At 39.6% G+C, this 15860-nt stretch overlaps 2 protein-coding genes across 2 annotated transcripts; one reads left to right on the forward strand and one right to left on the reverse strand.

The window, feature by feature from the left end:
* Positions 1-875: 875 nt before the first annotated feature.
* Positions 876-10582, forward strand: LOC122655650 (plant intracellular Ras-group-related LRR protein 9-like). Its single transcript, XM_043849910.1, has 3 exons — positions 876-1703; positions 9661-9827; positions 9919-10582. Exons 1-3 carry the CDS (start codon positions 954-956, stop codon positions 10544-10546), a joined length of 1545 nt encoding a protein of 514 aa, XP_043705845.1. The 5' UTR covers positions 876-953; the 3' UTR covers positions 10547-10582.
* A 1313-nt stretch (positions 10583-11895) lies between these two features.
* On the reverse strand, positions 11896-12559 carry LOC122655652 (PRA1 family protein F3-like). The gene is made up of 2 exons (XM_043849911.1): positions 12549-12559; positions 11896-12469 (listed from the first exon to the last, which is right to left on the reverse strand). Exon 2 carries the CDS (start codon positions 12467-12469, stop codon positions 11906-11908), a length of 564 nt encoding a protein of 187 aa, XP_043705846.1. The 5' UTR covers positions 12549-12559; the 3' UTR covers positions 11896-11905.
* Positions 12560-15860: the final 3301 nt, after the last annotated feature.

Here is a 15860-nt window from a genome sequence, read left to right on the forward strand (position 1 = left end):
CAAGTAGAGATCTCTTGCCCAAAAAAATTTATCAGCAATTTGACTGTATCGGTCAATACATTTCGATGCCAGATCGATATCAATCACTGTCAATATCGATATATATCTACTGATACGATACGATACCAAAATCCATGGGTCCAACTTTCAACTTCAAGTCCAGATCCTTGCTCATAACCTCTGGCTATTCTGGGTTTGGAGCCTTGAGGTGTACTGTATTTGGTGACAAAAATTCCACAAGTTCTATCACGCACGCCATCACCCTAGTCAGCCACCAGTCACCACCACTAATCTTATCTTAAGATCGTATCTTCTACCTGTGAAATGACCATCCCACCCCTGTTTTTGCTGTCGTTTAGCCACCCGCCACGGCTGGATAGAATCGTTTTTCCCACAGCTCCCTCAGGCGAGAGAGAGACACCAGTAGTAGTCAGCAAAGAGTCCTAAAATCAGGAAATAGGAGTTCGACCATAGCAGTTGCAGGTGATTCCACTTCCACAGTTCCACTCAACTTCACTCCGACCGACCGACCCACATAACCTTCGATTGCCGAGTTACGAATTTCTCATGCTCCGTGATTGCTGCTCCTTTAACCCTAATGAGTTCAGAGTGACTCTGTCTCATCTCTTCTCCAATCTCCACCGGAAAACACTTCATTCTCTTCCGGAATACTATCCGATAGAGACAATGGGACGCTGCTGACATCATCATGATCTATCCCTCTCTCTCTCTCTCTCTCTCTCTCTAATAGAGTCCAAATTCTAGAGATCGCTACTATGGGCCCTAAGCCTGTTGTTTTCTCTCTTTCATAATACCTTCTTCTACCCTTTTTCGAATCAAATTGTCACTCCTTCTGCTACCTCTGTTGTTGTTGCTTCATAAATCTTTTTTAACACTCCATTCTTGTACGCAAAACCCCACCAATATCAGTCTCGGAGAGTTTGAGAACCGCCATGGATCCATCGCCGACAAGCTTTCCAATCCTCTCCTATGTCATGTCTCGTATCACTTCTGGCCACTCGGCTCCCTTATCAGGCACCGGCACCAGTTCCGGCTCCGTGCATGTCGATATCGAGCAACCACCGCCGCTGTTGATGGAGCATATGCCCCGTTTGAAGGACCCAGAGCTCCTGGCCGCCATGACTAAGGCCGTCACCGACGTTGCCCAGACCCGATCGGTCCTCCAGTCCCTCGGCGAACGTCCCGACCACGAGGCCATCGACCTCGCCAAGGCCAAGATCTCTGAAATCGAATCCAATCTCTCCATGCAGCTTGAGGAGATCGTCCTGGAGCCTTGCCCCGAGGGCGTGAATCGGCTAGACTGGAGGACTCAGCTGGAGGAGAAGGAGAAACAAGCCCGACAGGCAGCCGAGAAGGTGAAGAGCATCTACAAGGCGGTGGTGCAGTTGGATGAGATGCACGAGGCCTACGAGAAGCTCTTGAGGGATGCTGAGGACAAGCTGATCAATATATATCGCTCTGCCACTCTCGAACCGGAGGATGGAGATTCTCAGCGTCAGGATGATGTCTCATCGCCTCTAGATGAAGAGGTGAATGAGGATGTTGTTGCCATCTTGCAAGAGGCGTCAGCGAAGGAATTGGACAGGGTGGAGCTTAAGGGGCGTCAATTGAGGTTTCTCCCGGAGGAGTTCGGGAAAATTCGTGGCTTGGTCTCTCTCAACCTTTCTAGCAATCAACTCGAGGTTAGACTCTCTCTCTCTCTCTTTCGCTACTGAACCATCTCTGAACGCTTAAAGAGACGATGGATCAATTAGGCGGAGATGGATAGCGTAATGCCATGCTTCCTGTACCCGTGCGTGCTGTTTGGATGAAGTCTGATTAATTTCCTTATGCAAGTTGCATTTGGCAATGAAATTTTTTTTTTTGAACTCGAGATTCCAAATGAAACACTACTGAAAGTTTCAATCCATGATCCTCATACTTGACCTGATCATTTTCATGTAGTCTGAATCTGCTTATATTTCGTAGCAATTCGTTGAGAGAACGTTATTTTTGGCTCACATCCAGTAAAATCATTTTTCTAAGAGGTTATTTGTTAAGAGCAATGCAAAAGAAACTGATTTGGTGAGGATGGCCAACCAACGTGTTTGGGACTCTTAGAGCTTTACTTGAGTAGAGCAGTGTACACTTGTACTTGAGGTGGATGGGATTGAATCACTGAAATAAACCATGCTTAGTTTCATGCTTTGTTAGGTTATAAACTTAAGGACAGTTGGAAATTTTAAAGCATTTTTGCTCTTTATTATTTTATTTATTTGTTTGTTTAGATGCCTTTGCCCCAGGAAGAAAATTTGTTCCCATTTTGAGATTAGGGATATCCACAAGCCAGAGTTGTGTTTCTTTCTAGTCATTCTATTCTCTAGAACTAATGAGTTGTTCATTGTCACTATTTCTTTTCCAGCTTTTCACTATATGTATGTTATTCTGAGTGCATCTGTTAACATTATCTTCTCATATATTCTTGGGAAAATTACAACATTACTCAAAAATGAGTTTCACTTCACAAAATTGACCCCTCAACTTCTACTTTAACTAATTTATTCAAAACAAAGATAGGATTTGCAGAAGTACCCAAAACAGTGCCCTCATGTTTTTTGACATTTCTACCCGGACTCATAGCATCCAATTCGGGAACTTGCATTGCAGTTGCAGACGAGGGTACTTGGAGCCCTGTACGAAGGTGATCCTTCCAACCCACCACCCATTTGCTGTCAATGACGCCAACTTTGTCAAAGACAAGGAAAGCTGAGATTGGAATCTCAGGTAGGTGAGGTATTACTTCTGTAATGGATGATCTCTCTCATCAAGCCCAGGGGTTAATAGTGTCTCATATTCTACCAGCACCTTTGTCTTTCCCGCTGTTGAGAACCGTTTCATTGTAGTGGGAACTCAAGAAACCTTCCTCATTGCTACAAACACTACCAAATCACTGGTTCAAAATGCCTTCGCCACCAATGTTTTTGTTACTTGCAATCTTCAGAAAGAGAGAGAGAGAGAGAGAGAGAGAGAGAGAAGGCTGCAGGAATTTCCAGAAATCAGAGCAAGTTAGTGTGAGGACCTGGTTTTATAGAACCGGGATTTAAGAAAAGAAACCCTTTCCTATCTCAAGTAGGAACCACAAAAGGAGAAAAATTAGTAAGTATGCAGCCATTGCGATACAGGCGTACACTGAACTGTCCTTACTCCATTTTAACCCCAAACCATGGAGAAATTTTTGAATGTTTCTTTGACTCCAGCTGGAGGGCCAACATCATGCAAGCCGTCAAACTCTGTTTTGGCAAGTTCGCAACCAATTTGTTGAATTCCACATTTGGGCGAGATTTTTGGCAGCACGTGGATGAAGAAGAAGGCTATGATGATGGGAGCAGGGATGAATGGGTGTTGCCGACTGCAAGGGAACCAACGTCGTATCCCACTCGATTTCTCTATCCACTGAACTCTGGTGATGATTTCTCGTCGGCAATGGCCAGTGGGTAGATGATGATAGGAGAGGGGACTCAGGGGAGGTAGAGGGACCTAGGGTAAAAAGGTAAAAAAAGGTCTTTGGGTGAGGGAGAGGCACTGTTTTGAGTAGTTAAGTAATACTATATTTGTTTTAGGTAATTTTGTTAAAGTAAAAGTTGAATGGGTAACTTAGTAAAACTGAAATCCATTTTTGTATAATCTTGTAATTTCCGTATATTTTTCTCTCTGTCATTATTGTGAAAGTAAAATAAGTACTCGGAGCTATGAGGTACTAAAACCCCTGAATATGTCCATCATTCTTTCTGGTTTTAGAAGATCTGGGATAAGATTTCAAGACTCAAGTCAAGCATTAGGTGTCTTTTTGATTGTTATCATGCATAGAGAGAATGGGATTTACCTTGATTGGTGGAGTGTTCGTTTTTTCTTTTACATTGAAACATAGTTAAGTTATTGTTATTTGATTTCTACAGTTTTTATGAGATAACTCTTCTGTTTTAAGTACAATTCACATTACTTTAATTTGCTCTGATGAGCTTGTAATGATTTAAATTCCTTGGCAACTATCCTATGTTCCTCTTTCTACTACCTGGCAAGCATGTGTTTGCCAATTTCTTGGACTACTTGGCACAAAGACCAATGAGTGAACCACCGAGGACAATTATGGTGCAAGATGAGGGCTCTAAAAAGAGAAGAGAAGGCCAAAGTGAATGTGGGTCATGGTTGGAATGATATTTTTGATGCCTTGCAATTTAACAGGAGATATGTTCCACACTAGTGTGGAAGATGGGATGAGGATTTGTGGGATTATTGTTTTGTACTTTTGTTGAATTGAATTGATTCATCAATTTCATATCAATCTTCAACTCTTAACCATGGGTTCAAATATGTTTTTGAAAATTAACCTTTTCTCTATCAAGCGTATGCTTGTAAATTTCTTGGATCAAAATGATGATGAATGCATGTGGCTTTGAGCATTGAAGAGTGGGTTGCTGCAACTTGATGGCTTTAAAAAGGACAAGGCCTGAAAAAGGGGGAAGGTAATAAGATAGAACCTTACAGTTTCCAATTAAATATTAATGAGAAATATGACAAACATAGGAGTGGAATCCTGCAATGGGAATTTGCTAATCTTTGAAATCATTTATAGTCAAGGCTTAAGGGAAGAATATCTCACCCCTCCCCCTCACCCCGGGGGGCCCAGGGGGTCCTATAGTAGCTGGATCTTTTATTTTGTCCAAAATGTCAGTGCCGGAGATAATTTTAGATGGTGTACATGTGTGAGATACTGAGATATGTGTTGTTCCTCCATATGTGCACTACTTTTTATTTGAATTTTAGGGTTAGAGTCATGCAATTATTTGGCCATCCACCCAATACTAAGTGTGTGCTGTTTGTCTTACTACGTACCTTTTAACCAGTTACATTATAGGCTTTCATGGCAGAATTACTCTTGGGAGTTCTGAATGCCATGAAGTCCAGACTTGCATACTCTTTTCTGCATTTAAATTATATAAATTATTTTTTTACTTAGAAATTGTTTATAACTGTAATGTAGGATATGTCTGTGTACCATACCCAGTAGGTGCGTTCATAGTAGCTTGACTACCTGTTTGTTAAGATTTAATGCCTGAGAGATCTGACTCATTGACATCAACCTGCACCAATGACCAATCACACACATTTGTACCTGCATAGCATAGTTCATGGCACTGGTAGCTCTTGTAGAAGAATGGATATGATTTTAGCTTGTTCAGGAAATTTAGAGTAGGTTTGTGTATTTTATTGAAGTCCTTTGAAGGCTTCCAAAACCTTTGGTGGACAAGGAGCTATTTATATATGTATGACGGTTTTTCGATTCAACCAAGTCTAGAGAGTTTCTAGACTGGCACAAATATCTACCACGTTGCATGTTGGATAGAGCGTAAATTTTGTGGACAGGTGGACCTGAAGGTCCCCTGCTCACATGTCAAGTTTCAGTCAAAACAGAGTTGACCAAGTGGCAAAATGGGGTTTCAAAATCTAGTCAGAAAATGAAACTTTTCTAAAAAGAAATGGACGGCTAAAATACAAGGGAATATGTCATAACATGGGAGGTTAAATGGTTCAATCTAAGTTTGAAATTTGACATGTGACCAATTTAGATAATTTTCTAGATATTCATACTGTCAAGATAGCCATATCACCCTTTCAAGTGGCAAAACGAAGTGTCTGATGTAGATTTAGTCAATTGATGGGGCAGCAAGATGGGCCAAAACCTGGCCCATATTATGGGTTGTCTAAGCCCATTGGTAGCTTGCGTGGGGTTGTTAGCTGAAGATAGTTTCTATTTTTAAGTAGATTTTTGCTTATGTAATTAGGACTCTTTATTTTGTTAACCAATTAGAGATTGGATTTACTTTTAATTTGGAATGTTTCTAGAAGATCTTAGGATGTGATTAGTTTTATTATAAATAAAAGCAAGAGACTGCATACAACAGCCAACGATTTGAGAAAAGTATGAGTTTTAGTTTTGAAATCATGAAAACTGTGAGATGCAGTCCAATAGGAAAGATTCCTTGAGTGGGTGAGATGCCTTGGGTAGATGAGAGACTGAACCCAACCTATCCTTTTCTTCTATCTGAGTGTGTTTTTTTTTTAAATTAAAATCTGCTCATATCCAATCCATTTGAAGGAGATTCTGCTGCTGAGAACATTGTTTCATTGGTACAAAATAGCTGGAACTGCTGATCGAAAGGACATCAAACTGAACTGTGCAATTCTGTTCTGGAAGAGGGTTTGCTGAAACCCTAACTGAGATCGATCTCCCTATTCCTTCCACAGTTGTATGCCATCTTTGGAGGATCAAATCAATACCCTAGCAAGGATGTCCGATGGAGGTTTGAAGGCCAACCAAAGCCTCCGAGTGTGGTTCTCGAATTCTGACTTTTAACCATAGATTTACATCATTCAATAGTTCAGTTTAGATCTGGTTATTTGTGTACTCTGATTTAGTACTTGAATCTGATTTATTAAGTTGTGAAGGGATCCTACCTGGGGTTAGGTCATTTGAGACCCAATCTTACATCAGTGTCAGTCTAAAGATTCTCTCTAGTCTTGCCAGACTAGAAAAACTTTTGCCTATATGGAGGATATGTCTATGGGCAAAGTATATCTGGTCAGCTAAAAAATCTGTCATGTGAGAAGAATGGATGGGCCCCAAATTTTGTGAACACTGAACAGGTAGGTAGACCCTATGATGGGATCCTGATCACGTATTGCAAATGATAAGGAAAACCAAGAATAACCAGGATCGCAGGGCTGAAATTAAACCAGAAATAATTTCTGTAACTCACAGCAGGCCACTTAGACTGTGGTAGAATTCTGGTGGAGTGTACCTAATTGGGTGGAGAACACATCTCAAAACTTGATCAAAATCTGACTGTTATATGAAGTTATGGGACTGTTACAGAAATGGCAAGTTTCTCAAAACCAGAATTATAAAGTTAGACATAGCATGTAAACAGAGTTTATTGATCTCAGTCAATAGCAGTACCAGAAATCCCAAAAGATAACGCACTGAACCAGGTTAGAAAGCTAGGAAATAGAAGTTACCAAATTGGAACATGGCTGGAAAACAGCAACAAAGATCCTCTAACCCTGAAGCACCATGCGCAGGTCAATGGAATGGAGATATGCGATTCAAACAGCAGAACAGAAAGGTCAGATGTATTTCGGTAGAAACAAGGTGAGAACTGAGATTAGAAACAAGGAAACTAATAGTCAATGACAGTTGAACAGCTTACCAGTTGCAGAGAACAATGAAAAATAGAAACTAAGAACCGATGGAGAAGAAGAAAAAAGAAAGGGATATGTTGGTCTCCCACCAACTAGAAGATGGCCTCTCACCAATCTCCATTTTGGAATCTAACCAAGGTTTGCTGTCTCTCACAGTATGGGTGTCTCTGACACTCACATGCACAAAGAACTCATTCAACCTAAATGGAGTATGCCAAGTGGAAAGTTCAAGCATAAAAAATCAGGCTATGAGAGTGCACAGTAGTGGTCATGGTACTGTAGACGTGCATGGACATACCTAGAGATGCATGCCAATAAACTTGGATGTTGATGGTTCAATTTGGGTCTGAAATTTAACAAATAGCGTATCCAGGTAGTTCACTATCTATCCAATGGTCAGAATTGCCACATAATATTACATTGTTTAAGGGGAAAAGATTATCTTGATGGGGCCATGAAGTGTCATTTTAATATATATATATAAAAATATAATATAATATAATATAATATATAGGGAGAGTCCAATAGGGAAAACAGTTCGTCAATGGGGGGTTGGAGAGAGGGAGAGAGAGAGAGAGAGAGAGCGAGAACTTTTGAAAAAAGCATTGGATGCTCTCTCTCAAAAAAAAAAAAAAAAAACAATATTATCTTATTGAGACATTAGAGTAAATAAGTCAGGTCTCTAGTTTGAAAAAAAAAAGGAAAAAAAGAAGGAGACGGTGGAGGATATACTTCCTTATTGAAACATTAAAGCTACACTCTGCTTTTTAGACGTCAAACTTTAAAATTGCTAATAGTTCTTTAGCCCTTGAGGTGATTTGTTGGTATTTAGTTTCAAAATTGAATGGTGCCAGATTTCCCTAGATTTGTTGAAGGATGCTTGATGCAGATTAATCAGAGAAGTGGGCTTATTTGGTGAAAATAAGCCTTGGGTTGGATTACATATGTGTTGGGCCTTTGTTCCAATAGATTTTCATTGTAATAGGCTACTTATATTTGCCTAAATAAGGGTAGTACTTGGGAATTCACGATTTACTTTATTATTTAGTTTAAGTTCGAGTCCTAGTTAGAATAGGAGTTGTTTTAAGTTTTTTATTTGTCAATTTAGTAGCTAATTTGATTACTAGTTGGTTTAGATTATTTTTGGTCATATTAGGAGTCAAATTTTGGGAGTCTATATATATATATATACCATTCAGACACATGAATTTATGAAATAAAGAATTCAGTTTTCTAGATTTTGGCTATGTGGATTCAGTGGTGTGACTTGGTGGATTCCTAGTGAAAAGTAAGGTGGATTTATTAGTGGAAGAGTGGGTTCTCTTCATTTATTTTTGGTGGATTCCAAAACCACAGGTTAGGTGGATTCCAGCCCCATTTTCCTATTATCATATCTGTTCTTGTATCTTTTTCTTTTTCTTCTCTATCATTCAAGCAATTCCAGATCAGAATTCTAAACTCTATTCCTGCAGCTCTATTGTTCTACTAGAACTTTCAGATTCGGGTTTATTTTCTAGTTCAGTTCTAGTTACCGATTTGTTTACTGGATAATCTGCCATATCCTGAATTCGATTTGTTTTTATTGGATCTCAGATTCAGATTTCAGTTTCTGTTTCAAAACCCTGAACTTCTAATTGAATTCTGGTTTCACAGTTTAAGTTAAATTCTGTTATTTTTCAATTCTGATTTTACTTCGCTAATTCTGATCTCTGTTTACTGCTTAAGTTTGAGATTGAATCCCTAATTCAACTCTGTTTTGTAATTCTAAACTTTTCCATCGATTCTGCAATTCTTGGGTTTCTTAGTGACAGTAGAATTGTTCCATATCTTAAGTTCCAACTGTCAGAATAGATCAGACTTTACAGGCCTTTTCTTTTTGAGTGACCCTTTGACTACAATTTCAGGCCCATCAGAAATGTTCTATAAAGTTAGTTCTGGTTTTAGTTCTCATTTCCTGCCATCCTGTTGAGCCAATCTCCCATTGGATTTTCCCTGGTTCAAGATTAAGGGCGTACTCAGTACATGACGCTCCCGCCACTGCAGGGTCTGGGGAGGGTCATAATGTACACAGCCTTACCCCTGATTTTGCAGAGAGGCTGTTTCCAGACTCGAACCCGTGGCACTTGGTCACAATTGAGCAACCTTACCGTTGCACCAAGGTCCGTCCTCAAGCAAAGGTTTTGCAACTCATATTCTTGTTAACTGTTCATTATTCTATAACGGAGTTGGACATCATGCAGCTATTTTTGTATGTGGTGAGATTTCTCAATTATGCAAATTGCATTTGCCCAAAGGTTTTATATTTTATTGCTGAATATAATAGGTTCATTGTGACAGTCTGGGATTCCGGAGTTCAGATGCTTTTTCCTGATTATCTGGTTTGTTTGTCTGAGGAACCAGGTCATTCCCGATTCAATAGGTGGACTAGAAAATCTCGAGGAGCTGAATCTTTCAAACAACCTTTTGGTATCACTGCCAGATTCCATTGGATTGTTGATTAACCTGAAGATCCTTGATGTCTCAACAAATAAGCTTCCAGCTCTACCTGATAGCATCTCCCATTGCATGTAAGCCATTACTTTCTAGTTCTTTCACTCTCCCCAAACATTATTATCAGCAATTTTTCATAACTCTTATTTGTGGATTATTATGTTGCAGATCATTGGTGGAGCTGGACGTGAGCTTCAATTCTCTGACATACTTACCGACAAAAATTGGGTATGGACTAGTGAATTTGCAGAGGCTCTCAGCCCCTCTCAATAAGCTCCGTTCTATTCCAACATCCATTTGTGAAATGAGGTCTTTGCGCCAACTTGATATCCATTTCAATGAGCTCCGTAGTCTGCCGCAAGCCATCGGGAAATTGACCAGTCTTGAGATCCTGAATCTGAGCAATAATTTCAGTGACCTGACAGCGCTTCCTGAGACATTTGGAGATCTGACAAACCTCAGGGAACTTGATCTCAGCAACAATCAAATCCATGCTCTTCCTGATACGTTTGGTCGGTTGGACTACTTAACTAAGCTCAACTTGGCGGGGAACCCACTGGTCATTCCGCCAATGGAAGTGGTGAATAAAGGAGTTGAAGCTGTCAAGGAATTTATGGCGAAAAGGTGGCTTGACATTCTATTAGAGGAAGAACATAAGAGCGCGCAAGAAGCAAACAACCAAGGTCAGGCTGGGTGGTTGACTCGCAGCACCGCCTGGTTGAATAACTTTGTTACTGGATATTTTGCAGCTGGTGCAAGATCACCAAGAGAACCATATCTGAACCAGCAGTTATGATTCATGATCCTCTGGCTTATGTTGCTGTATATTTTTGGTGGCATGTACAGGCTCACAATGAGATGTCTTGGTTTATGTAGACAACTTTCTCTTGCCCAATCTACTGGGCCTGCTCGAGGAAGCATTTCTGGCAGTTTTGCTACTCTTTTTTTTTTGGGTTTCAAGTTTCAAACATCTTGGAAATGTTCATAAATATTTGCTGGGCAGAAGTTTTTTCTTTTTCCTTCAAATGAACTACATATAGAGTATTGAAACTATTGTCAAAAGAAAAAGGTAAACAACCTATATTCACTAATGAATGTCACTTTGGATAATAAGATCATAATTTGTATGTATTATGTACTGGGTTTATATTAGTAATTAAAATTTAGCGAAAGGGGGAAAGATTGAGTCATATGATAATACAAGTTAGAAAAAATGACATTAAAAGACGTATTTTCTTCACATGGCAGATATGGTATTCATCTGAAATCCTGAACAAGTTCAAGCATCTTTTGGTTTACCCCCTTTTTTCTTCTCAAGGAAAATGACTTGAAATGGTCACGCATATGGTGCTCTACCCCATGTATTTGATGTATTTGCCAGATTCTTACTAAATCACTGCCAATTCTTTGAGGGTATCTTATCCATTCAAACATGAAATCAGAAACAATTGCTACAGTTGTTGAGTGTTTCATAATGAATCATTGGCCAATAGATGTGCAAATAAGTGTATATATAGAGAGAGAGGTCTCTAATTATTTTTCCAGGTTTCTTCTCATCCAATAGTTGCATTACTGATAGGGCTTTGGTTTCTCATGGCTCTCTACAACATTGGTGTGCACTACAACTAGTGCTAGTGCTCTTTCTCTTATATTTCATATTCATTTGTCTTCAGCATTTTCTACGTAGAAAGAGGGATAATACCCTGATTGTAGAAATTTAACCCACTTGTTACAACCATTTTTTCAAAACCAGATAGCGGGCTTAATCAAAACCAAAACAGGAACTGAATTTTGAAAATGAATTCAAGGTTTTCACAGAATAGTTACATTTTTGCTAACAATTGGTCAAACATCTTATCAAGAATGTTACCCCACAATTATCCAACCAAACCTAATCTCTCCTTTAATACAGAAGCTTAGGACAGTTGACCAATTACCTGGTCTCTCCAGCAAAGATGATCAACAGAGAATCTCCAGTTTTTACTACAATAATCATACAAACAGAGCAAACAAACTATCAATCAAAAGAACCATTACCAACCCAAAAAAACCCTTTCTAATGCCTTTTTTTAACTTGTTCTGGTATGCTGTGGTCTTCCACTGAAAAGAACCAAAGAAGAATAGTTGACAAACCATTTTACCAAACGAGAGTGAGCTAAGAAGAGGAAGACGCAGAGAGAGGACGTGTGAGACCATTCCCATCAGAACCCATCGCTTCTTCATCCAAGAAAAGATCCTCTGTCTTCCTGAAGGCACCGTGAACCAACACCACCGCCAACCCTGTCAACAGGGACCCGACAATATTGAGCGTGACCTGGGTCAGTAGAAGGGCAACAATCGTGATCACAGACAACACGATCAACACCGCCCGGTCGTCGATGGTTCTTCCTACTATAACCAGAGGAACATCACGCAGGAAATAGAGGAATAACCAAGCGGCCATCATGACAACAAACACAATCAGAGATATGGGATGCCAAAGCAAGCTGAAGAAGAGAATCAAGAGAACTATGATGGTGTAGTTCATCCGGAAGTAGGCAACGTTGATTCTAACACGAACGAGGGCTTCACCAACGTTGGAAGGGATATCAAAGGCATAGCGGTGGATCATCTCCCTCCATGGACGTAGAGTTCCTAACCCTAATTTGATTCTCTCTTTGGCTGTCGAGATGAAATCTACACTCGATGAATCTGTTGGTATTGTTCCGTAATTCGCCATCTTCCCCTGTTGATATCGTGCCGAGTTTTCACTATCAACCTTAGTTTCCTTTTTCTTCAGAAAATGAAAGAGTGAAAGAGGAAGAGGGTTTTCGATTAATGGAAAGAGGAAGTGAACGAGGGGTTTCCTTTCTCTGGAGAAGAAGCGAACAAAGAGAGCTGTGATCTAGATTGGAAACTAAGTACAGTTCGCCTCCATGGATTTTTATAGATTCATCAAAGCAAGCAAAAGCGCGTTTTTTTATGATGTAGATGATAACGACGACTCGCTTTAAAGGCTGGAAAAGTGCAAAATACCATTCTTGGATAAAGACTAGTCCAAACTTCCAAAGTCCAAAGTCCAAAAAAAGCCAGGTGGAAGGAAATAAGGCTAACAACCAATTTACAAACAAAGAAAGCTCAACTTGGACTGCTTTGTGGCTTGCTCTCATAATCTCATGGGACATTGGACATGAACCATGTTCAAGATTGTCTTTCAAGTTATCCAACCAGCTAGAGCTAGCAAATGCTCTGTCAAACCCTTGGAGGACGGTTCACCCATCATCCTAGGGTTCAAAAACCCTTCCTAAGGTTTTTGTATGTTCCAAAATACCCTCTTGAAATCTTTTTCTGCCCTTTCTCGCCTTGCGGTGATTCACCGTGGGTGGAGAGAAAGTTGATCCATGATTTTATCTGATTCAAATGCTTATTATTAGAGATCTTAGAGGGTGTAGATATTCCCATGGTTTGTGGGTATTGGTATAGGATTGCTTGTGTCGCGGGGGGGGGGGGGGGTTCCATATCGGTCTCACTAGTCACCAATTCTAATATTGTTTGACTACATATCGGTGGAATGGTAGATCAAGGGTAAAAAAGATCCTGATCTTTTTTTTCAAGGAAAATCAAAAGTAAAATTGTCTAATATGAGTCAATCTATATTGATATTGGTATCATATTGGTTTCAAAGATAACCAATATCCGATCCAATATCGTGCACTAAAATCATGGATATTTGTACTTTTCTTGTGAAGTTGTACATAAGAAGTTTTTGTTCACAAGTCCCTTCTTTTTATGCAAGGAGCGCTTGAATGACACCTCTACAATTATATTTAGAACTTTGTCATCTTCTTCTATTTGCATTTTATTGTACAAAGTTCTTTACAATATGAGTGTAAAAGGATTTTCAAAAAATAATTTGAAAGTGACATTACTATATCATTGTCAAAATGTGCAATTCTCATACACATTTTCTGAGTACACATATTAAATGATACATGTGGGGATCAATGAGAGTGCACTCTCTCAATCTTATTAATATATTGTCTTTGCACCAACGTGAGGGTCAATGAGAATACACACAAAAGCATTGGGCTTGAATAGGATTGTCGATTTCACTGTGGATTGAACAGTCTTTTAGTGCACAATAACCACGCAACCGATTAGCAATCTTTTCCCTATTAATGTATAGGGAAAAAGGATGCTGTCTTTTTGCGTACATCATGCATCTAGACCACCTCTTTGAAATGACCGCCGCACTCTTTACAAAATAAAAAATCCCCCTAATCGATGTCCCTACACATTTCCTCAACACTTGCGTTGATGCAGGAGCCACGCCCACGAGGCAGCGTTCTTCTTCCCATTTGTATAAATCTTTCCTTCAATAAAAATTGGGGGAAAAAAAAAAAAAAAGTAAAGAAAGAAAAGACATGACACAACAACCAAACCCTCTGATTTGTACGGCCACATGTCTTGTTGGAATCAACAAGAAAACACCAACGACTTTTCTACTTTCCAGGGTGATAATCTAATAATACGACAGCATTAGTTTGGAGTTTGGACTATTAATAAAATGGCAGTAGTATTAGACAAAAGGAAGCAAATGAAAAAGGGGAAAGCCCTTTTCAGTGTCCAAAGAGTCCCATCCAATAACAATAAAGGTGATGGGATCTCTCTTCGCCCTCAGGCCTCAGTCCAATGAAGAATGGAACAATGAAATTGCTTGATTTCCACGGATTTGGCTCCTGTCCTCCAGTGGCGGGAGCTGGAGCGTCTAACCCAGCAAAACCAGAGCAAAACCAGGGGTGGGGTGGTCATTTTACAGGTGAGACCCATTTGACAAGAGCCTTTTCCGATTTCCACACACCTTTCTCTGTTGCTATTTACTTTTTAAAAAATTGGTAAAAGATTTCATACACGGCCATGCACGTATGCATGGCTGCTTGGACGGTCATATTCCCTCTCACATGGAGTTGGAAAAATCATAAACCATCCACCCCTATTAAAGCCTTGAAACTCCCACTCTCTCACATGTACAGCTTGCACAGTCGTGTATGAAAACAGTCGTGTATGAAAACTGTCCCCCAAAAATTTTAAAAAATAAAATTTTCAACTCTGATGTATTTACACTTCTAAACTTTTTTGGGGAGTGAGGGTGGGTATTAAAAAAGATCATGTAAGAAACTACCTTCACAGATGAGAGTAAAAGATTCAGGGTGTGCAAGTCCAAGTAATCAGACATTAGAAGAGGGGAATTTGAAATCTTATGAGCTTGTTTATTTTACGAAGAACAGATCCTTTGTTTCAGTAGCTAATGACCTTGCTGTTTTTGATGTGTTGGTTTTTTAGCAAGACACAGAATTCATTAAGGTTGTGTTTGATATGCATTTTCAGAATAGATTCTGGTTCTCGAACACATTCTGAAATTAAAGTCTTCTCTATTTTCTCACTTGAGAACAAAATATATTCCAAGAATAAACACAGCCTAAGAAGCTGCCAAGATAGATAGCAACCGAAGAAAGTTACTTAAAGTGGAAACAACACCATCTTATTTTGTTTTGAGGAAAATGTAGGGCTATCCATGAAGTTGATAACAAATTACAGCAGGGACCCACATAGCCCTGACCCCCAAGTTCATAATTCAACAACCAGCCTGTGCTGGATCCAACTTCTGGCAATCCCACATGATCCCACTGCTTACCATCTGAGATGATCCAAAAGGATCATGACATTACACAAAGAAGTAAAGAGGATAAATAAAAAAGAGGGAAGAGGGGTTGGGGGTGGGATTGCAATTCTGAGTAAGATAAGATGGCTAAGATCATACAACTTGGTCTGTACATTGTTCAATGCATGTTATTAAGTCAGACCCACAAGACAGAAATCAGGTAAGTGACTCCCCACACCTCACTTGTTTTCAATCAGTGCTTCATCTAAAGCAATTGTCCCCACATCTCAATAGTTATTTGGTAGCTGAGCTAGCATGTATGGTAAACAATCATAGCAAGGTGCTCTCAATACTAAGAAATTCAATTTGTATTCAGTGCTCGTCTAAATTATCATATTTCCCACTCTAGAAGTAGTTACTTGAAGTTCTCTATTACTAAAGAAGAAAAGGAGAGAGGTAAAGAGAAGAG

Source organism: Telopea speciosissima, chromosome 3 (assembly GCF_018873765.1).
Source record: "Telopea speciosissima isolate NSW1024214 ecotype Mountain lineage chromosome 3, Tspe_v1, whole genome shotgun sequence".
NCBI classification, from domain to species: domain Eukaryota; kingdom Viridiplantae; phylum Streptophyta; class Magnoliopsida; order Proteales; family Proteaceae; genus Telopea; species Telopea speciosissima.

Excerpts from the sequence above, each read along its gene's own strand:
- LOC122655650 (XM_043849910.1), top strand. The coding sequence starts at position 954 with ATGGATCCATCGCCGACAAGCTTTCCAATCCTCTCCTATGTCATGTCT. Across the intron at positions 1,704-9,660 it reads TTTCTAGCAATCAACTCGAG|GTCATTCCCGATTCAATAGG; the intron begins GTTAGACTCTCT and ends CTGAGGAACCAG. Across the intron at positions 9,828-9,918 it reads GATAGCATCTCCCATTGCAT|ATCATTGGTGGAGCTGGACG; the intron begins GTAAGCCATTAC and ends ATTATGTTGCAG.
- LOC122655652 (XM_043849911.1), bottom strand. The coding sequence starts at position 12,469 with ATGGCGAATTACGGAACAATACCAACAGATTCATCGAGTGTAGATTTC.